We start from the raw sequence: 23,635 nt of genomic DNA, 5'->3' as shown, positions 1-23,635 counted from the left end.
TTGTGATGGTAAAAACAATAAAATTAAAAGGTAAAAACATAAAATTGTCTGCATTAGAATTACAAGCGATGTCCTTCTCTTGAAAATATAAAAATACAGAATTGTTTTCACAAATTCACAGTTTATCACCAAGGACAATACTGCAATTATTAAGAGCTCCCTAATAAGATTTTCAGCGTTAGAAGAAATCTTAAGTTCCCTCTAACATAACATTTATAAGAAGAGCTGCACAACATCTTTAAATAACAAAATACATTTCTGTCATACCGCCTGGTCTTATTTTTAACCCTCATCAGCCTCCATGCTGTCTGCAGAAGAAAAGAGCAAAAGAAGTATGACGTGTTCTGTAATGTTTGCATTTTTGATTTGAAAAAGCATATCAATTCCAACAAGTTTTAAGCTATAAATAAAATCAGTACACCAAATGACCAAAATAGGCATGACTTTATTATTTTTTTTCCAAAACTGCTGCATAACAAACTAAAATCAATATGAAAACACACAATACAAAACAAAAATAACACTTCAGCATCGCTCACAATGAGAACAAACATCAGTTTGGGTTTTAATTGTGAATCTACAGAGAGTAAAAAAATGTCTAGAGAATAGTGTCATTCACAAGGTTGCGTGTTGAGCTAGAAATGCTCTGATTCTCTGGAGAAGCTCTTTCTTCACGCTGTCTGGTACGAGGGCTGCGGAGGAGAGAAACATAGATTTAAAAAAAATTAGAAAGAGTTAATGTTAGAGCACATAGAGTGACCAGAAAAATAGAAAAAATACTAAATCTGTCAAATGTAGTTCACAGATTGTTGTTGTCCAGGATTTCATTATATTGTATGATGACTCAAGTATTTTTACTTTTCCATAAATGTAAATGAGGAAGTTAAAGTGTGTATCTGGTTAAGAATCTGGTTCTCAACAAACAACTAAAACAGAAGTCTCAACAGAAACTGCAGATTTTATGTAACGCATCATTTGTTGTAAAACACTTTACACACTTTGCTGCGTATGTTTACAGATCTGAGTCACATTTGTGTCTGTGTATCTCTGAATGAAAGACATCAACATAGTGTGGAAGTAACAGATTATAATTTTCATCTCTTTTAGCATCTTTTGTATAATTGTACCATTTTACTGCAGAACATTTTGACTGGTGTACTGCACTGTGCTGCATTTTATATTACAAATCATAGGGAGCTTACGGGTCGTCTCTCTAGTTGCTCTCCAGTTCAGAAACGTGTCATATGTGAAACAACCAAATGTGAAGCCATTTGAAGTTTACAACTAAAGATGATTTATTACAACAAAATGGAACTATTGGAGTTTTTTTTAAACCTCTTAAAAATCCAGTTTTCCCCTTATTTTCCTTCATTAAGTAGCTTTAAGTTTAGACAAATAATTGAAGCCTGTCTGTCTCACAGTATTACATATAACATGTGCATCAGCTTGTTCCAGCTCTTCATTAAAGCTGTATGATATTTACAATGGCTGAATTATTCAAAGCTAAGAGTCTATGTTTCTTATGGCTGCACCTTTCTATCAAATGGAAATATTTAATGATCTTTTTATAGTGACTATATTTTATTATGCGTTCTATATAATTGATTTATTGGTTAGTCGATTAGTCGATCGACAGAAAATTGCAACTATTTTGATAACCGAATTATCATTTTAGTCATTTTTTAAGCAAGAATTTGCTACTTTTAGCTTCTCAAATGTGACTATTCAATGCTTTTCTTCGTCATACATGACAGTAAACTGAGTACCTTTGGTTTTTTGGACTGTTGTTTGGACAAAATGAGACATTTAAAGATGTAACCTTTGACTCTGGTATATTATAACAGGCATTTTCACTGTTTTCTGACCTTTTATAGACAAAATGACAAATTGAAAAATAATATATACAAAATCGGCAGATTAATCGATAATGAAAATAATCGTTAGTTGCAGCCCCACTGGATAAAAATAAAACTAACAATTATTTTCATTATAAATTAGTCTGCTGATTATTTTCTTGATTAACTGACTCATCATTTTGTTTATGAAATGTAAAAAAAAAAAAGAGAACAAAATGCTTGTTTTGCCCGACCAACAGTCAAAAATCCAAATATATTAAGGAAGCCCAATAATGTTTGTGTTTACGTAGTTTGTATGATGATTGTTTTGTGACGTGAATGAATCGTCTTATTGTGATTCTGTGTATAATAAAATGTTCTCAGGTCTCTCTTGATAATAATAATAATGATAATAATAATTTATGTTTCTCCTAAATTCAGCCTGCCACATTTAGCATCTTTAGACACTTTAGACACATTTAGCATCTTGTCTCCACTAGAATACAAATAAAATTAGTTTTGACTGTGGAAGATGTAGAAGTTAAATTAGGCACTTTTTTCCTTCATATCCAGGTTTTTACGCCCTGCCTGCATAATTCAGCAGCTCTTCTGCTTGATGTGGTAATTTTTGCTGTTCTTCCACCCTCTGCTGTTGTGTTTTTGAACATGAACATCTGTACAATACCTCTGCCTTTCGGTGTGACTTCTGTGACCAGGTCCTCCACTGTGACGTGCTCCAGGCCCTTTTCTCTGATCACATCTGAACACAAGAGTTAGTCACTTTAGAGATCATGTCTTTCACAGGACTAAAGCACCGTCACAAACACACAAACACAAACAAAAATACCTTTGCAGTGTGCTTTCAGCTGATCCTTCCATCCACACTCAACCAGCTTTGCCCTGAGTAATTCTTTCAACCTGCAGCCACACATTTAGTTGACATTATATTAGTATCTTACAAAGCCAGTGCTGTCTCTAAACCACTGGTGACCGAATCACTGCAGAGGAAAGCTTGCTTACCGCTCCCGTTCCCCCATTTCTATCAGCTTCTGGTTTATTGCAGCCCTCATTTGGGAATCTTTGCTCATGATCTGTCACAAATCAAATACAAACAATCACAGGGTCAGTTTGAATGCAACCATTTCAGGGGAATATACAAAAAAATGATTTGTTTAGCGAGCAATCAGGTAGCCGCTACCTTTGTCGAAATGGATCAGCTGAAAAATACACAGTGCCTTCACATAGCCGTACCGTCTAAAACATCATACGACTAATGGTTCCGCTATGGCAGCGGTTACTTTTCTAACAACCGAACCAAACTTACGTTATTCCTCAAAATCTAGTCTCATAACACCCATAATCTTCAAACGAATATATCATGTCTGTGAATACTAAATAAATAAAGGCACACAAAGCGTTTTGAGAGAAAACACAACGAGAACTCGGCTTCCCATGAGCGCGCGGGCTCGTCGTGTCCGCTGTAAAAATGGCTCCGTGTGCGACAAAACAGGAAACGTGTGTCTTGTCTTGCCGAGTTGTTCACCATCATCATCTTGCTGCACAGGCTGTCACCAACTTGTGATTAAAGGCAGTCGCAGTTTAAAAGACATGGCTGCGTCCAACTACTCATTGAAGGTCAACAGAGAGCTGTTGGACCCCAACTTCGAAAGTTACCGGTTATCTCTGGACGCCATACCAACGTACAACGTAGAGCTGGATGCTGGTGAGAGAAACTACAGTTAGTTAGCTTCAGTCTGCTAGCAGATTACTACTGATACATGTCTGTCACAGCACTTATGTAATAAGCTGAGAATTTAAGATAAACATTTGATTTCATTTATTCTCATATTTCTCTGAAATTTGCATCTCATTTGAGGCTATTTTATACTCCACTACATTTATTTGACAGCTGTAGTTACTTTTTAGATTAAGATTTGATACAATGGATAATATAAGAAGCGTTTAAAATACAACACATTGTTAAAGATGAAACCAGTGGTTTCCAACCTTTTTGGCTTTTAATGTCTTACAAAAAGCAGTGTGTAGTCGGGGTCACATTTCACATGTCTAAGAGTTGTTAACAGCTCCACCAAATAGTGATTTTTTCCTCTAAACTTCTCACATGCTTTCATTTCAATAAATGTTCAAATGATCCAATATTTCACCAAAAAATCAAAGATTAGAGAAAAAGTCCAAAAACTGAAAACAGATTTGTGTATCAGAACTTTGTTTTTTCTTCTTACCTCTCCCATTAATCATCTCACGACCCCACAGATTTATCTGGTGACCCTTTGGAGGGGCTCCACCCATAGGTTGGGAATCACTGGACTAAACTAGCTAACTGTATATAAAGTAGTTGAAACTAGCTCCACCTCCAGCAGCTACAACAGTAACATGCTGTTCTAACACTGATGCTTCAGTATTAATAATCTAATGATGTCACATATAATATTATATCAGTCAGAGGGACCAAACCACTACTTTTACTGCAATACTTTAACTACATCAAGCTCATAATACTTATGCATGCTGTTTTTTAAGGTGCTGTCTAAATAAAGTTATGAATATGATGATGATGATTATTATTATGTACTTAAGTAGGATTTTTCATGCAGGACTTTTCATGCAAAAATCCCTCCAAAATAGCACATGAAAACACCAAGACCTTGAGGAACACCATAGAAAAAAAATCATGCTGTGATTTGGTGTCAAAAGCTTTTGACATTTGGAGATTTCTGTGAGAACTGCATTTTTTTTGGATTTGATGGCGAGCACTTCTGTTCTGGAAATTGCTCAGAAACCCCCTTATTGTCAATAAACATAGGAAGACACATTCTCTGAATGCCCTCGGTCTCTAGTTTGTGGTTGTAATGTTTCACGAGAATGTAATTATCCTAGAGGTCACAACAGGTCATTTTATACAGTGAGGTCATGTTTAAAAAAATGGTCTCACTACAATGAAATGGCTACTATGGGGACTAACATCATCACACATGAATACAATTGGGCTCATTGAATCCTGAAGAGTCTCAGCTTTTCAGTCCCAATTTAAGAAATTTCAAGACTGTTTAGGGACCCCAGTATGCAGAAATATTCAAATACACTAACCCATTTATACTGCATGTAAATACTGCATGGTTTTTGCCAAAAACTGCATGGGATTAGCATAAAGGGGAGATTCGTGGGTACCCATAGAACTCGTTTTCATTCAGATATCTTGAGGTGAGAGGTCAAGGGACTCCTTTGAAAATGGACAAAATTTAGCCTAACTTTGGAGCATTATGTAGCCCTGTTCCTGTCAAGCTAGCATGGTTGGTACCAATGGATGCCTTAGGTTGCTTTAAAACTGAGCCTGCTACAGCCTCTGAAACACAGTAATGTTGTCTAAGGGTGCAGATGCCTCTGTAGGTCTCTGAAGGTTAAGACAGACTTGAAAAAAATTGTGAACCTTTAATTGCGTTTGGCTGGAATGACTTGCTGTACACATTTTTGGTGGCTCTCGATTGTCTATAATGCCTCCCTGAGAGTTACAAAGTGCTTTACATTAAACACAAAACATACCGCAGTAAAGAAATGAAGTGAAAAATCGCAACCAAATTAACATCTGCTGAATGTATAGAAGACATGAAAATAAAGGTAAAAGAAGACAAATGTAATCAGAAAATGAAGCCATGGTAGGCAGGGATATGCAAATATGTTTTTTTTTTTTTTATTTTCCTGTTTATTTTGGCCACTACAGATACAAATACGTCTTGCTTAGTACACATGTAGGGGTAAGCTTATCAGGTGTGCCGCTCAAAGTAATTATAAGTGGCTTTTAAAAACATTATTCAGTTGTTAATATGACATATAAAGTGACATTAAAAATGATCAAAAATACTAATTCCACAATCTACCACATATCAGCCAAGATCACACATTTACTTCAAAGCTAATGGTGGCAGATACCAACAATACGCTGATACTTAGCTGCTTCTTTTAATGCAGAACAGCTGTTCTGTTATCCTATATATCACTCTTACAATACTTTATAAAGACTGAAAAAGAAAAATGTAAATATTGTCAATTGTTCTTATTCTAACATTTTGCTTTTCCATCTTTCCTGCAGCTGTGGAGGAAGTTAAGCTGAAGGATACTCAGTACACCCTGGAACACATGCGTGCATTTGGCATGTACAATTACCTGCACTTAGATCCTTGGTATGAAGACAGCGTGTTGTTTGTGGACAGCAAAGGACGAGTTCTCAGTCTCACCGTCACTCTGGTAAACTTTTAAATCTGTCTGTTTTTTTCTTGAAAGTAGCTGGTAGGAGTTTTGAGAGCTGTTTTGCAGCAGCAGGTTGGCCTATTTGCATTTATCGTGACTCAGTTGTCAATATGTTGTTCCACCAATGTCTATGAGGCAAATCCTTGTTTACTTATTGTAGCTGGCAAGTGCAGCTCTGATTTTGTGACAGTTGTGAATTGCTGATGGGCTTTAATGCATCTGACACACCAGCAGGTGGTGACCAAATACTTACCAATACATGTGTAATAGCAGAATCAGCCCACAATGCATTTCTGGCAGGTGAGATAAAAACTAAATTTGAAAAAAATGTCACAATATTAACATTTCAAAGGTTACACTATTAATGTGGCTCATTATAATTTACCTAACTTGCTGTTTTCTTGCATAAGATGCTCTATTAGAGACAGTCAGAGAGTCTCAGTAGAAGGGGAAGAAGACAGCTTTTTTTTATTTCATCTTTTGTCCTTGCTATGATTCACAGAAGATACAGTTTTGAATGAGCCTCAGTTGGATAATCACAGGACCGATTACATAATTGACTCAAGGTGCTGATCCAGGTTTGTTATCCAACACTAAGATACTGAGATGTGGAGCAAAATCAGCAAAATGAACTCGTCAACCAAGAGTTCTTTTATGCCTGAGACATCACTGACCATGATTAGAGATAATTGCGCCACGTCTAAACTGGCCTGAATGATCCGACTATAATCCTGGGGGGACGGTATTTCTGGCTTTCAGTGGAATCATTAAATGACTCTTTATGGAAATGTGTGGCTGAAATTCTAATTACAATCATCACATGATAATTATCATCACTAGCGAGCCTTTTGTGCACATTTGAAGGGAAATGTCGCCCGGCACGTTGTACATAAGGGGGGGTTCGCAATTTGTTCGGGGGCATTAACGGAACAGATGCTGGAGAAAAAGATCTCAAAGGTGCGTCGTACATTAGGTAGCGATATAATACGCGGTGTCACGCTCCATGGCAACCACAGGGCAGCTGCTGCATAGTCCTTTTTTGAGACACTGTTACTTCACGCAATGAGTAATTGATGCTCACGCGCTGGCATATCTGTGTATTACTAATAAGGCTTGGTGAGTCGTGCATCACATGTGAAGCGCAGTCACATGGGCAGCCACAGGATGGTCGGTAACTTCATCTCTCTTTGATGAGTGCATCTTGTTTAGTGTTGAAGATGTTTTCCTGTGGCGTTTTGACAGTCAGAACATCATAGAAATGATGTTTTACAGTGTGTTTTTAATGTATCAGATGTTAATTGCAGTATTTTCTTCTGGGATTAGAGTGACTCATCCAGTATGAAAGCAGTGACCTTTTTCTTCTTCTGTGGTTCAAAGACCTCTCTGATTGAGTGTCTGTTTGAATCTTTGTGAGTCATAACTAGTTACAGAACGTTATTTCATAGGTTGGTTGAACTTGTTTAAAAGCAGTAAGACATTATTCTACAAAATTCAAACTTTCCCTCATTTTTAGTGGAACATGTAGTGAAAAATGGTGACTAAATCAATTTTTGGTACCATCCCTGTGCTTCACTCTACCACTAGAGTTGAAAGGATTAGCTGATTTATTGATGCACAGAAAATGAATCAGCAACTATTCAGATTACCACTTTTCAAGCAAATCAAATTCCAAATGTGAAGGTTTTCAGCTTTTCTTTATCATATATGACAGTAAATTGAATTTCTTTGGATTTTGGACTTTTGGTCAGACAAAACAATAAATTTAAAGATGTCACCTTGGGTTGTGAGAGATTGTAATGGGCATTCATTTATCATGAAATGAATCGTTCGTACCCCATTCACTCCCTGCAGATATGAATAAATCAAACAACGCTCAGATTTATGTAGAAACAAATGCTGCCATATTTTTCCTGAATTCTGACTTGAGAGGTTTGTTGTGTCGTGAATCCAGGACACCGCCCTGGGGAAGCCGAGAGAGGTCTACCGGATAACCTCCGACTCCGACCGGTGCGAGGATCGTCTCTGCGCCTCCCTCAGCCTCACCTCAGCGACCTGGGCGGCTCTGTCTGACGGCACGGGGAGACTCTACCTCCTCCGCACCGGCAAGAGAGGAGACAGCTCCCATACCAAGTGGGAAGTAAGTATAGCGACTGGGTTTACTGCTTTAAGCAATACACAAATACAAATGTTTTATAAAGTAGTAATGTAATGTGAAAATAAAAGGGCAGAAACTTATTTATGACCTCTTTACGACCTCTGTTGGTGACTCACCAGAAGTGCAACAACACGAATTTGAATTCACCTCAGTGATCTATTGCACAGCTGCCATCCCTTGTACAGTATCTCCATGAATAAGTGTTGCCTGTAATTGAATGTCACACTCAACTATTATCACCATTTCAATAGTGAGAGATATATTCTATGCTGAAGAGTAAATATGTCACCATGTACTCTGTTGATAACGGTGCTGCTTCGTCGTCTGCTTTTTCAGCTCGACATCGTGACTTGTTAGCATTAATAATTGACATTTCTTGTAGGTTTAAAGCCCCCTTCTCTACTCAGAAATGTGTTTTTTCTTCTTGTTCCTTCAGTTGGATGTTTGATCTTCACTATGCAGGGTGATACATGTGCAGAGTTTGACACCAAAAGGCTGTTTTACATTCACCTGCTGACGAGGGAAAAGTTTTATTTGTGCTCACCCAAAATCTGAGGTTAAGGAGTGTACCTAGGAGCGTGATTTATGACATCACATCTAGTTTGGAGCCAATCGAGGGCCAGTAAACAACAAACACAACATGAATGTACTTTTCAGTGAAGCAGGAGACGTCTTGTATCCGGCAGCTCAACTTTTGACATAAAGAATATTTGAATATTCATAGATTTCTGGATTGGATTTATACCGTCCCCGAGTCCTTATCAGAGGAAAGACAAGCCAGTCATCTTCTCCGTCGGCCCAGACACATAAAATTTAACACTTCATCCATCTTTGGAAGCATAAATCCAATTTACACAATAAACAACCTGAGCAAAGACACCGAAAAACAAAATATTTCAAGACGTGAAGAGATATTTTATGTCTTTTACGTCCTTGTCTACATCACACTTTGATGGAAAAAGTATTTGCCAACGGTTGATATTGATTTTTTAAGTAGTTTTAATGAGGTTTTTTTTTTTTGTAGGAAAAAACATCAAAGCAGATGATTCTTATATATCATAAAACATGTCTGGAGAGGTTTTTTTAAATTTAGACCAAGTTGTTTTGAATGTCTGGAAAGTGAGTGAGTCTAAACTGGTGATATAATTAATATGTCTGTCACTGTCTAACACTGTCAAAGCCCCACAGGATCATTAGATATTACAAAAAAAGCTTGTTAATTATGATTTTTGGCAATATTTGATCCCTGTATCTAAAAATCTTGGTAAGATAGTTAACTTGGGATGTAGATGCTTCTATGCTATTGTAGATGAAGTAGCAGATGCAGTGCTGTATTTAAAGGACTATATTGTATCAACAGTATATTTTAAGGTAGATAGATCAGAATGAACCAACCAATAGTCCTGTTGAGAAATGCAGGCAGCGTTTAGCTTTTGCATTGAGAAACGTCCTGTTCATCAACTTAAAAACTTGTCCAAAATAAGTCTGTTTGAACAGTTATTCAAATTCTAAGCTTTAGCACCAGTTTCTGTGTTTAAAAAAGCTCAGCCAGGATTTGGAAATTGGCTTGTTGTAGCGAGGGATGAAGGCGGACAATTGGGATTGCCTACAAATGAGAGTTCACCCTCTGAACAAGCACACTCGAAGCGATTCTGGAAGCAAATTTCAAGAGTGGAATTTGTAATGAAGATTTAAGCCCTTGAGTGACTTACTTCCAATGTTCTAATTTTAAGTTTCAGCACTCAGGGATCCCCGCCAAGCCATGAAACGTCTTTCATTTTGGTTTGTGTGTGTGTGTGTGAGTTGTAAAGATATCGGTAGTAAAACAGACCCATAAATCAGATATATTTATGCAGTCACATTAAAGTCTCGGCATCATATCACCCTTCTCAACCTGTAGCTGTAGACATTGATTTAGAAATACTAGTTTGAATTAGCATTTTATTGATAAAATGAAGATGAATATCTTCTTTCTCAAGCGCAACGTAGACCGTTTAAGGTCATTTTGGAACATTTTGATGCAAAGTAAATGCAGTGGCCTTCATTAAAGCATATTTTACAGCTACATTAGCTTGCATATAGCCCTTAATCTTTATAACCATTAACGTTTTGTCATTTCAAACCATTAATCAAATGCAGCTACACCTCCACCTAAACTCCACATTTCACATTTTAAAGCTTATAAGCTCCTGTCAAGACTGATTTACAAGAACTGACACAGTAGAATGAACTTATATATTTTTTAAAATTAACAAATATTAGTAATAACTAAAGCTCATTATTATTGATCAGAGAAAGAGCCCTAAATACTTTACTGATCACCACAGACTGATGAAATAAAACAAAAGTGTGAACGGACCATTTAAATGAAAGAAATCGAGAAGGTTAAAGGGAGTTTATGCCCTCATTAACTGCTCAGTTCATCTGCAGAATGAGCATCACACTGTATGAACATCCTATAAAATCTTTTGATTTGATTAAATCGTTTATTTGAAAACATATGAGGAAAAACTCCCACACACTGTCTCATTTACTGCTGTAATATTTTCTTAGTTCACAATGCTTCGGTCTGTCTGACCTTCATCAGGTATACGGGCAGCATCACAACATTTCTTTATACTGTAAATACCCATAGAAGCTGCCTCAATCATCCAGAAATTAGTCTGACCGACGAGCACCTTGAACTAATCCAAAGCGTAGCCTACTGTATGCATCACCTACAGATTAATCAATGAAAAAAAGCAAAGCAGAGACCAGAGAAAGAGAAAATAACACAAAGGCAGAAATACCAGTAAATCTTACAATATTGTCATACATTAAATATTATATTATAGCAACATCCATATTATCCCAAACTGTCCAAAGGTCATGTATAGAAAATGACAAGTAAAATAAGAGCAAGAGTTCTGATATATCATCAATGTTACAATGTTATAATTGCAACAAAAAACAATATAAACCCATCTATCAAAAAATGAAAAAGGAAAAGGTAAATTAAGGATAAATGTGCCAATTTATCAAAAATCTTTACCGTAATATCCATATAATTTACATAGTATAAAGATATTAGTAAAGTCTAGAGATAAAACAGTGCAAAGGATCATTACTCTTAATCAATGCATATATTCTTTTTTTTTATTAAGCTGTTTGTTAGCAATTAATTTTCTGTCAATCAACAAATTGTCTCAGCTCTTGTCATGAGTTGACTTTTCAGTGATATCAGTTGGTGGTAGATAAGCAAAGCTGATATTCCTTTTACATAAAAACATTCAGGATTTTTACATGAACATTAACGTCAGCTAACAACTAAAATGATCCTAATTATTTGCCGTCTGTGTGTCATGTCTCAGCCTCTGTTCAGTGAAGATACGGGGGAGCCTTTCACCATCCTCCACAGCGTCTCACATGTCCAGGCTGGAGTTCACACCATGGAGGTGCTGCTTCTCCGCATTCTCAAAGACCCGCAGGAAACCAAAGGAAGCGGATACTCGGTGTCTCTTGAGTGGATCACAGTCGCCAACACCGCAGGACAAGGTGGGTGGTACGCTGACCCCCCGCTGTAATTTTGGTAATTGAGCGTGAAGTCGGATGAGACAAGTGTGTCACACATAATTAGGATCTAAATTTCATGTGCATTTTACAGTAGTTATACCCATCCAGTGACAGAAATCCTTGTTAATGAAACCAAGGGAGGAAGTTAGTCATAGTCGGCCATTAATAGAGTTTGATTATTACGCCCCAGATGAGATTAGTGCACAAACATTGGCAACAGGGATTTTTCATTAAAGTTCTTGGCACTTGCTGTGAAAGAAAGACACCCTGACTAATGATTCAAAGATTGGATGGACAAAAAAAAAAACAACAACACAGAAGCAGCCTTTGGAGAATCCTTTCCTCATTTTGTTGGATTTAAAGATGCAGCCGATTGATATCTGCTCGCTGCAGCTTAATCTTTTGTTGTTTGTTTAGTGTCTCAGTGTTCGACTTAATCTACATTTTCTTAATGCTAATTAGCTCCTGTATGCCTGATCTTAACTTCTAATACATGCTTTTCATGGCTCTGTTATCACTCAGTAGGGGTTGAATATCACCGTAGAGGGGAATCTTAGTCTTCAAAGGTATTTTTTTTCATAAAATATGCTTCAATGCAGATTAACATTCTTGATATCAGGATTCTTAAAAGACAATTTCATAAATATTTGCAAACACAAACAAGTTATTGCTTTTAATCTGTGATCCTATCAAGAGATTCTTGACAAGGGGCTCTTAAGATGTTTTTTTTATTGGATGTTATATTTTCTTGGAAGTAGTTATAAGCCTGAAAATGTGTCCAAACCTCGTAAGATCACTGCAGGTTTGACACGTCTCTGTATCTGAGAGCCAGTTGAGCAGCTGTTGCTCTGTCTCTCTACGATGAGATTACAAGAGTCTGGTGGCTTTTGTGTCCCACTTTCAAAGAGCTTCTCCGGGAAAACAAGAGATATGATGCAGTGTTGTATAATGTTTAGATTACACAATTACTTAGATAACTGCTCTCTTTTTGATTTCTCAAGCATTCTCTACATGTGGCAAAAAATAACAGAACTGAACTGATTAGTTGATTAGTAAATGGACAGCAAATGACTTGATGGTAATTGTGATAATTATATAAATACTTTTCATAAGTAAGTAAGTACAAATAACAAATATTTTCTGATTGCAGCTCCTTAAAGGACGGGTTCACTTTTTTTTTTTAAGTCTGTCTTAAAACAGTCAGGTGTCCATATGAACAGTGACAGAGGTTTTCCTGTTCATACTGGTTGTTAAAAGATCCTCTTCAAATGTGTTTTCAATGTAAGTGATGGGAATCAAAATCCACTCTATTGGTCAAAACAAGTAATGTGAAGACATCTTAAGACAAAAATATGAATTGAAAATAATTGATTTATTAATCAGTAATAAAGCAGTTATTAGTAGCAACCTGAATTTAATGTAAAACATGATAAAATTACTGATTTTACTACAGTAAATTGCCATGTTTTACCTCTTCTATACATTTCCATTGGACCTCTAAAGCTAAAGAGCAATTTGGTTGACGGTAGTCAAATGAACAATAAGTACAAAAAACACAGCAATAAATCTAAATAACGTAACTACAGTAAATAAACAACAAAACAAACAGGATACACCCCTCTGACATTTACAACAGCTTGCAGACCACTTACATTTTGTTCAAAGAGCTAATAGCTGATGGAATAAAAGAGATCATACACCTGTTAGTTCCACCTCTGGGGAAGGTAAAACCTCGGCTATGATGGAAGCAGCTCAGTACAGTAAAATAACCCCGAGCTGTCTGCATTGCTTTGACCTGAGACATGTTGACGTTGTCGTAATTCTTCTTGGTCACCATCTTTAACACCTTGCCCTTTGGTTTCCACATGCAGGCCAGGAGAAGAAATATGAGGTGAAGAAGAGGAGGGTCCTGAGGGGGAAGTCGGTGCCTCATTACGCAGCAGTGGAGCCGCAGGGGAAGGGCCTGATGGTGGCCTCAGAGAAACCATTTGTCTTCACGCATGTCGATGGTCGACCTGTTGAGAATCCAGACCCAGAACCCATGGAGGTGGAGAAGACAGGTTGGTTCAAAGGTTTTACAAGGAAAGGAACCAACTTAATGCTAGAAAATGATCACTGTGGTTAGGAATTTCTCTACTTTACATAATATTTTTCATGTTGTAGCCTTTCAATTCTATTTTCCATATTATAAACCGAAGTAGATGGTAAACTGTGGTAAACTACAGTAACCTGTGGATGTAGCTCTTCAAAAACACACTGTTTTTGTGTTTCATAGAATGTCAAGCAATTAAATTTTTAGATATTTTGATGTGCAGTAAATTTATTATGTGGAGAAAAAGCATTTTTTTTAGCAGAGCTAAGCCATTTTCAAATTGCAATACTCTTTTGACATTTTCTGAAAAAGAATCTTTACAAAGCAACATTATTATTTTTTTTGAGTCATATATCTCGTTTCCTGACAAATTTCACTTTGCTTTTAGCTTCATTGTGGTCTGCACCAACACGTGAGAAAAATACCTTTTTCTTTCACCAGCTAGTTGCTAAATCTATCTGCCTGGGCAGGTAGCACACAGTGGATTTATCAGAGCTTGTTTGCTGAAAACAGCAGGGTCAAAGAGAGAGTCTCAGGCTTTAAAACCAAAACAATGAGTTAAAGTCAAAAAGAGGAACTGCAGAGATTTGTTTTTTAACTCTCTATGGATTTCTCGCTCCAAACCGTCTCATATTACACATTTTCTTTTGATTTGTTGTTAATATAAAAATATTTATCAGCAGAGCTTTAAGAAGAAACGTTACTGCAAAAGAACCGATGTCTATATTGTTTACCTTTTTAAAGGAACAAATGTCTGATTTCACTTTTCTGGTCTTCACCTCTACTATTCTCTTTCAGCTTGTGGTTCTTTGTCAAAAGAGTTTTTGCAGAGTGCAGATCTAAAGATCTTTGTAAAAGCCGTGATGTCACGTTTGATATAGTTTTACTCATTCTTGAGACTTTGAGAAAACATTGGAAGACGTTTCAGCCTGGTCTGGCATTGATCATATGTACAGCGAGAACGTGCACCATCTATATTATTTTTTTCTCGTTAAGATCACAGTCTGAAACCGGCCAGAGAGCGAACAAGTCTGTCTGTAAAACTGTTGAAACAAAGTGAAATACAAACATCATCTGAGCTCTGAGCTCCAATCCTGCCTCCCATCCATGAGAGATATGATGTCACTACAACATTCACTTCCTGGCTGTTTCCGGTTGAGATCCATCATGCAGTCGCAGCTGCTTGTTTTCATGCAACATTCACTTCTTCCGCTCATTTCCTTTTAAGAGCTCGAGGTTGGAGGCACAAACTGACTAGTTGGGTTGCAGCCATAGAAACACCAGATTGGGCTGTCACTAGCAGAATATTCAACCAGGGGTCTCTCACATCTGCTAATCTAATCTGTATCTATGTACATATAGTAGATATGTTACCAGGTCATTTATTGTGAAACAGTCTCTATAAAACACCTGCAGCATAATTCTTCCCTTACAGTAGCATTGGTTGGTCAAAGTGTCTGTTTAGTTTAGTTAATGGAAGAGTGTTATTCAGTAATATTTATCAGCAATTAGACTAATGGATTCATTTTGTTTGAAAATGCCAGAAATAATGATAAATGCCTGTCATAGGTTAGCTAAGCGTAGTGAGATCACATCACACATTGCTTATCTGAACAACACTCAAAAAGCCATAAGGTGTGAAAAGCTGCACATTCTCACATTTTAGAGACTGAAACCCAAAATATTTGGTATGTGTACTTGTTAAATGACTGTTGAACAGATGATTATCAAAATTACCATTAATTTATCACTAATCAATTTAAAGGGGACGTATCATGCACATTTACAGGTCCATATTTTTATTCTGGGCGTCTACTGGAATATCTTTGCATGTTTTACAGTTCAAAAAAATCCTTATTTATCTTATGCTGGCCCTTTATACTGGCCCCTTGGTTCAGCCTCTGTCTCAAACAGGCTGTTTAGCTCCTGTTTCTTTAATACAATAGTAGAAGGATTTCACTTTTTTTTCTTGTTCTTTACTCGAAATGGAAAGTTCTTAAATACATCATACATGTTTTAGCCTGAATCTGATCTGAAATATTCGAGTGGACAACATGAACAACTCATGAAACAACCTTAGCAACAACCTTAGCAACAAAGGCTGCTGGTGGACATGTGCGAACAATCTGAGGTTACTTCGATGGTGGAAGTAGAGGTAACTTTTCAAACAGAGCATTCATAGAAGGCTGAGGCTCTGGCTTTTTACTTTCAGGTAGCATTTTTACATACGTTTATTTCATGTTTTGGAACTTTGACAATGTTTAACATCCACTATTATCACAGTAAAAAAAAAATGGCAAAGTCACAAAAAGCATATCATGTCCCCTTTTAAATATAATGCTGAAGCTTCAGTTTAGCAAAGCACAAAGGCTCGAAACCTGTTGTATCTACTTTGTTTTCAAATATGTACAACCAGGAAGCCACTGCGCCCGATCAAGTCCCATACAAAAACCAAAATAGAGATATGTTTGCACTATGTCTTAATTAGTGAGCTTTAGAGGTGCTGCTGAGTGGATTTTGTTACCTTTGGACAGAGCCAGGCTTAATGTTTCCCCCTGTTTCCAGTCTTTGTGCTAAGCTGAGCTAACCGTTGCTACTATCTTCTAGCTGTAACATATTTAGAAGCTACAGCTAGAGAGAATGGTATTGATCTTCTTATCTGATTCTTGGCAAGAAAACAAACTATTCCTTTACTCTACTTATATTCTTTCAGCAGTGATTATTATTTGTTTCACAGATAGATTCTTGGCTTTACTTTAGTATTTCATATGTGCTAACTGTAAAACCATATCACAGGGGTTTGAGATAAATTTGGAATCTGAGATTGAGAGTTTTGTAGCCAATGGACCTTTTTCACTCTCTGCTGTCAGAGAAATGTCAAACGTTGGAGAGTTACAAATAGTTCTGGTGAAAACATCACCAGAACTTATCCTTAATTCACAAAACATTTGGTATATGAACTGGACCAAATGTTCATACCCAGCTGGTTTTATCCATTCCCCATTTCTTGTACACCTGGTTATAGTCACAACCTCTAAACAAGCAGACAAACAGCTACCATCTTGTTTCAAAGATATAAAAAACCTGGAATGACCCAGACAGGGCGAGGTGTATGTGTGTGTGTGTGTGTGTGTGTGTGTGTGTGTGTGTGTGTGTGTGTTGATGGTGCAGAAGCAGAATAATGGCATCTTTTTAGCCTGTCCTTTTATCAGCGGTCTGCCTTTCTCCTTTCGAAGAGGAAGAAGTGGAATAGATGTCAAGAGAGGAGACATCTTCAAAGAGGCTTGTAAGTGATGAGGAGAGGAAATGCAAGGGGGGAAGGAGAGATGGGGGGTGACCTGAGGCTGTGTTGATGCAGGGAAGCTGTAGATATGAATACAGTATACATGCTGTATAGACGGAGAAAGCGTAACAGAGTGATTTATATAAATAAATGTACAAAATAACGGTTGCCCAAAGTAATAAAGTGTGACTATGGGTTATTCATGTTCTGAAAGTGGATGTTTTTAAATTTTCCGTTTGCTATGCAGGGTTGGTGATATGTTTCTGTTCAGCACTTTGACCAGTAGAGAAGTTCAAATAGAAGAAAGCGAGAGAGAAGAAGATCGGGGAATGAAAGATGAAATGAAAGATTTGGCAGCTCACCTGTCGCCTCCTCATTATTTTCTTTGTTGATTCATACGACAACAAAAGGTGATAATGAACATGTCTCGGTTCCTCACATCCTTGCCAGATATGGAGCTGCTCTGTTGGTTTGGAACATCATAATTGGACCAATTTCAGGGCTTAAGCTTTGCCAGTAATCAAGAGTGTGTGTAGTATATGGCAGCTCTGGCACAGAGTTCTCTCCATGGGAGTGTTGTATATTAGAAAGTTGGCACAGAGAAGTCTGTATACGAGTCGGATGACTCAGCTCAGGCTAGTCTCCCCCTTCTGTCATATTGAAACATCCACGACAGTTCTTTTTTTGTGTGAGTTATCTTAAACACAAGCCTGTAACATGCATATCTAATTTGGTTTTATGTACGATTGACTGTATTTAAGGGCGGTGTGCTCTGTGCTATAATAACTGTCAGTGGTTATTCAGGGTATACATCTGTTCTCACCATCGACAACAATATTTCAAAGCCTCTGCGATGACTTATCGTATGTTTCAGCGTACCACACTGTATAGGTGTTGTTTTTGACCACTTAAAAAAAACTGATTTGATGGAGGAATCACAAATGCTAACAGGCCACCCGAGGTGCTGAGTCAGAGACAACAGAAAGTTGGCTTCTTAACAATGTGGGCACTGGTGAGAACAGATTTGTTCCCTGTTAAGAAGAAGCGGAAATACATCATGTTTGTGAAAAAAAAGTCTTTTAACGAGGAAGTCAGATGCTTGAACTAATTTTGGTGTTATGTGTCAAATCACCCTTCCTGTAACTCATCCCACTCTGCCACTCAAATGATTCCTTCTTCAAGGCTACGAAGACCTTTTTAAATTTGTTGTTTTAATTATAGAAAATGAAACTTTCATGCTACATCTAGATCCAGCTCATTGAAATCCACATACAATCACAGGATATATGTGCCAGATTTTTCCATTCAAGTAAGAGCAGCAGTTAATGAGTAAAAGACTTGTTTACTATAGCGCTATTGAGAAATCCTCTTAAAAAAAAGAAAAAAAGAAAATCATGAATCAGCACCTGGCTTGGATGTACACCAAAAACTGCTAATGTGCTCTTTGGCCAGTAGCCTAACAGTGCACTAAATTTAATTGAAACCTGTCTACAGGTTTTTTCAGAAACTATTCTCACTAGCAAATAAACAGAACTAAAACACATAACCTCTCTGGTCCATACTAGGAGGAGGAAATAAATGACATAGATTAGTTTTTGCTGACTCACATGTACTGTAAATATTTAGATTTTGATCCATGACACTATTAATAACTGTTGCCACCATAATTGCATTCTCACTAAAATGTAAAATGTACTAAAATTTTGGATTCTCGCATCAGTCCATGGACCCTCGGTTGCATATTACTGTGTGAATATTAAGATAATAGTCTGCAGTTTATATAATTGAGATCCTCACTTTACTTTAATTAAACTAAGTGCTTTGCATAGACGTCAGCCTGAAAATCATATAAATTGAGAATAAATCATTTTCATGTCAGTAACTACATGTGACACAACAAAATATGAAAAAGTTGAACTGTCTGGACGGTTCTGCACTGCACCGCGTGCTTAAAATGCCAATTTGTGCGAAGAGAATGTTGCTTAATAGCGTCTGGCGTGAACCAGGTCCTCGTAATCTCCCCTCGCAGTCTGATAACTCATTTATTTCAAGTCTCCCGTCTGCAGTGTCACTGAATATTCAACAGTAATTACCTTCAATTCTTGCACTGTTTGAGATGTTTTATGCATGACCCCTGCAACAGCTGGCACAGGACTGTCATTAACTTCAGCACCGTGCGTTTATTCCCTTTTTGAATTCAGATCCCATTTACTTCTGGCAGCAGACGACAGAGGACATCACGGTGTGCGTCCGCATGCCCGAGGGTATCACCAAAGAGGAGGTGCAGTTCAGGCTTACGGCGGACAACGTGAGCATCGGAGTCCGAGGTTTCCCTCCCTTAGTGCAAGGGCAGCTTTTCGCATCTGTAGACCCAGAGGCCAGCGCCTGGATCATCAAAAATGACAAAAGGTTTGCAACTTGAAACATGTATTGTTGTTATTTCAGAATTTTTTCTTTTGAATTCAGGATTTTCAGGAGCTGAAACACCAAGAAACCTCACAGTGTATTACAGCAGTATTTCAGTTTTTCCCAGATAAAAGCCTCATTCAGAATGAGATTTGTGCTCAGGCACCCACACACTATTGACTCTAAAGAACAGTTTCCAACTCTTTGTTTATTCTACTCTGTGTTCACTTTCATTCTCTCATATCAAAACCATGAATCTCACATACTGTAAATAGCTCGCACCCCACGAATCTCAGGAGATAGAGTTGTTCCGCACATGGAAATGATGAAACATTCACTATATGCCACATTCATGCACCATTCCAGTGATTTCAGTGACATGAGACTTACTATGAGCTTGTTTGTACATACACTCATTTTACATGTTGTGGTGTTGCTTGTAGTGGAGAACAGTCTTCATCTATATAGCAATTCAGCCAAGTATACCGTCAAGAAATTCAGATCTTGAAAAGATGCGGGTGGGGGATCTAGTTACAAGTGTTGTTTTGGTCAGGACCCAGAAATCATTCGAGGGGCCTTTGAGGGGTCGGTAGCTCCTTGTAGGGTCTCTCCAGGCAAAAAGCCAGACCCAAGAGCGATTTAAAGAAGCCTTATACATTAAACCAACGCCATCGGGAAAGAGTCACCTCTCCCTGAATAGGGAGACCGAGACAAACTCCTGGAGCCGGGCCTGGAAGGGGAGCCTGCAGACGAACTGTGGAAGGGTAGACGGGGCCTTGTTCAGTTGGTTTTCAGCAGGGGAGACCAACTACTGACCTTGACTGAGGATATACTGTAGTTGGGCAGTGGAACGAGCACTTTCACAATAAGAGTATAACATTTTCATGCTACGATTATTGCGGCCAAAGATGTCACGGTACTATAATACTATTAGTGCTAAGATAAAGTAAAATTACCTTTATACCATGTTTGCCTTGTATTTTATCAAATTTGACAAACTTCACTGTGAACACTATATTGTAATATTGTTAGAATCTGCAAAAAAAACCTTCAAATACACTTCAAACACCATAATCAAAAGCAGATTGTTAAAAGTCTGAGACTAAGTCGGAGTTGGAAATGACTTTGAATGGCAGCATGGCGTCTTTGTCATGTTCTTATGTATGTTCTGATTTTCTGTTGGGTGTTAATAGTACGTTTTAAAGGGCAGAACATTTGTAAACATGCACAGGATATAAGAGCGATGGACTGTGGCACATAATGGGCTCTTAGCCACTACCTCCACTTTACTACAATCAAACACCACGGGCAGAGTGGAAGCTGACTTGTGAGGAAGAGTGTAAAGTGTGCAGTCTTGAGGCGGCAAATATCTTTGTTGTCAGTCACATAAAACACATGTTTTCTCTTGCACCTATAAACTAGCTGCACCCCAGTGGATGTAAGTCATGGCCTCAGTAGCTCGAGTTAGAAGGAGCCTGGTTTGTTGATCTTGCTGTGGGTGTGAGGAGCACTGCGTTGTGTTCATGGTGCCCTCAGAAAATGAAGATAGTTGCAGTAATGACAGAAATTGTCAGTAGTGTCGATACCATCAGAATGTTTCAATACAGACAAATATATTCAAATTTCAATTCTATGAAACAGAGAAATGCAGCAAATAATCTCCCTGGAGAGGCTGGAACTAGTGAATGTTTGGCATATTTGCTTTAAAAATGATTTAAATGATTAACCGATTATCAGAATAGTTGCCAATTATTTGTCTGTCGATCAGCTTATCAATTAATTGACTAATTGTTGCAGCTCTACTTGCTTGACATGCATCCTCAGTGATGTCACATCCACTGTGATTCAGTGTTGCTAAATAATAAGACATAAAAAAGGCTCAGGGGGTTGAATACTGCACTCCAAGCATTAAATCTATCAATCCTGTTGTCAACATGAAGTTGAGTCATATCCCATCCTTTAAGACCTCTCATCTCTCTATTAGCTCTCCATCTCTGCTTCCTGTTCTTTCAATATGAGTCCTTCAATGCTGCAGTTTAAAAACATGTTACATAGCCTGTTAGTTAGTTTTCTGATAATCCTTTATACATTCCAAGGCTCTTGCATGTGAGCATATCTGTCTGTCTGTGTCTTGTTTTTGTGTGCACAAAGAAAAAATCTAAAAATAATGTGGTTGGGTTAACTATCTGTGAGGTGGGCTGGAGTGTTTATCCATCAAGTTTTATTCATTTTTCATTTCGTATCCTCAAAGCTTATACTTGCTTATCTACCAAGGATACATTTTTTTCGCCGTTTTAGCAATAATTCCAGACCGTGACCCTTTCTCTTTGTCTGCATCTGTAGGTGACATCTCCTCCTTTGTGTGCTGAATGCATCTCTAGATGCCCTTTAAAGCTGTGAATATCTCAAGTAAATCACCTTCACTCTGGGTATTCACTGTGTTTTTTCCAAGGATACACAAAGGACATCATGACGGCTCAACAAAATATAAAATAGATGGTTTGATTTGTTTCCATCTTAAGTTAAAAATGCGTAGTTTGGATGGAAATCTAGCAGGAGAAAGCATGTATTGGTGTGCATGCATGCATGCAGACTGCATCTGGATGGCCTATTACAATGTAAATATCTAAAAAAAAAAAAAAAAAAATCACTCCCATTGTTTGTTTTGAGCATGTTTTTCCATACAAATGGCTCTTTATTGACAGACAGCTGAGCACCATCCTGCTTTCCTGAGTCCGGAACTGAATTAAGAAGCTGCCCTTTGTGTCTCTTTCATATCTTGTCATTGTTGCCCAAATATGGTCCTGTTTTATTACATCCAGCAGTATAATAGAGCATACTGAGTGATTCTGGCTTCTGAAGGCTGCTGTTGGAATTTTTCAGTTGAAGCTGCCAACATTTGCCCCATATGTCATGTTGAAGTGGTAGATTCAATCATAGAGGACTAAAGAAACCAGAAAATATTCACATTTGAGAAGCTTGAATCAGAGAATCTGGACATGTTCTTCTTAGAAATGTCTCAAATGATTAATCGAATATCAAAATAGTTGGCAATTAATTTAATCGTTGGCAACTAATCAGTTAATCGACTCATTGTTGCAGCTCTACATCACAGGTAAAACTGTACAATCTGTACATTTCTATTCAACCTTATACTGTAGTTCAAAATGGGTTCACATTTGTACATGATGGAGTCAGTTTCACAAAACATGATAAAGCTCCAACATAGATCATTATTGCTTAATGGAAAAAATCTACAAATGTTGCACTGGTGACTAAGTATTCCCAGTACCTCGACTGACTTTCACAGGAAAATGTAACATCGCTCTGAGCAAAATGCACATATGCAAACATATTTATTACAAGGCAGAAAATCACATTCAAATTTTATTCTAATTTATTCAGATTTTTCCTTGAGTCCTTGAATGATTTTCATTACCATCATTTAATGAGACACTGAGAGTTAATGAATAGACTCACGTTTCTGTGTATTGAATCCACGGTGCACCCTCCAGCCGAGTGCATCTATTGTATAGATTTCATTGGTAGAAAGACACAATTACAGTGTATGTAAACTGAGAGGTGAAACCCAGAATAAAGCACCTGCCCTCACAACTGGCTGCTGCTCGACTCAGACGGACGTAATCAACGCTTTTATCTACTCAGATCTTCTCTAATCTGGACTACGGAGACAGGATAGTAACAAAACAATGTTCAGTGAGACTTAACTGAGAATATCAACCTGACAATAAAAGCGATCGCAAGTGCAAATTACACCCTTGTCATTGTCCAAATTTCATGTTGATGTAAATTTGGCTCAGCTCTGGGCAGCGTTTTTAGGTATATACCACATCAAATGATGCCTCTTTTGGGAGTTTTGAGATTCAGGTGGTCATATTACTATTTTTTTTTTCCTGCCGTCTTTGATTTATTCTGCTGCTCAACTTCAAACACCTCTCACTTGACACTAGGGAACCTAATTTGTGTCAAAACCAGATGAGCCACAGTCCTGTCAGCCCGAATAACTCTACAAGATCTCTTCTGAC

At 37.6% G+C, this 23,635-nt stretch overlaps 2 protein-coding genes across 2 annotated transcripts in view; one reads left to right on the top strand and one right to left on the bottom strand.

The window, feature by feature from the left end:
• Positions 1 to 425: 425 nt before the first annotated feature.
• Positions 426 to 3,129, bottom strand: LOC122970199 (transcription and mRNA export factor ENY2-2-like). Its single transcript, XM_044336271.1, has 5 exons — positions 3,034 to 3,129; positions 2,856 to 2,926; positions 2,683 to 2,753; positions 2,521 to 2,595; positions 426 to 692 (listed from the first exon to the last, which is right to left on the bottom strand). The coding sequence occupies exons 2-5, from the start codon at positions 2,921 to 2,923 to the stop codon at positions 616 to 618; spliced, it is 291 nt and encodes a 96-aa protein (XP_044192206.1). The 5' UTR covers positions 2,924 to 2,926; positions 3,034 to 3,129; the 3' UTR covers positions 426 to 615.
• Positions 3,130 to 3,312: 183 nt separating this feature from the next.
• Positions 3,313 to 23,635, top strand: part of nudcd1 (NudC domain containing 1) — a 40,088-nt gene continuing 19,765 nt past the window's right edge. The window contains exons 1-6 of the mRNA XM_044336269.1: positions 3,313 to 3,558; positions 5,944 to 6,098; positions 8,053 to 8,238; positions 11,607 to 11,790; positions 13,680 to 13,868; positions 19,385 to 19,592. Coding sequence (XP_044192204.1) covers positions 3,444 to 3,558; positions 5,944 to 6,098; positions 8,053 to 8,238; positions 11,607 to 11,790; positions 13,680 to 13,868; positions 19,385 to 19,592 — 1,037 coding nt within the window. The 5' untranslated portion in view covers positions 3,313 to 3,443. The remainder of the gene's footprint in view (positions 3,559 to 5,943; positions 6,099 to 8,052; positions 8,239 to 11,606; positions 11,791 to 13,679; positions 13,869 to 19,384; positions 19,593 to 23,635) is intronic.

The sequence above is a fragment of the Thunnus albacares genome, chromosome 19 (assembly GCF_914725855.1).
Source record: "Thunnus albacares chromosome 19, fThuAlb1.1, whole genome shotgun sequence".
NCBI lineage: Eukaryota > Metazoa > Chordata > Actinopteri > Scombriformes > Scombridae > Thunnus > Thunnus albacares.
The sequence above is the reverse complement of the archived record's forward strand: the minus strand, read 5'-3'. Positions and strand labels throughout refer to the sequence as shown.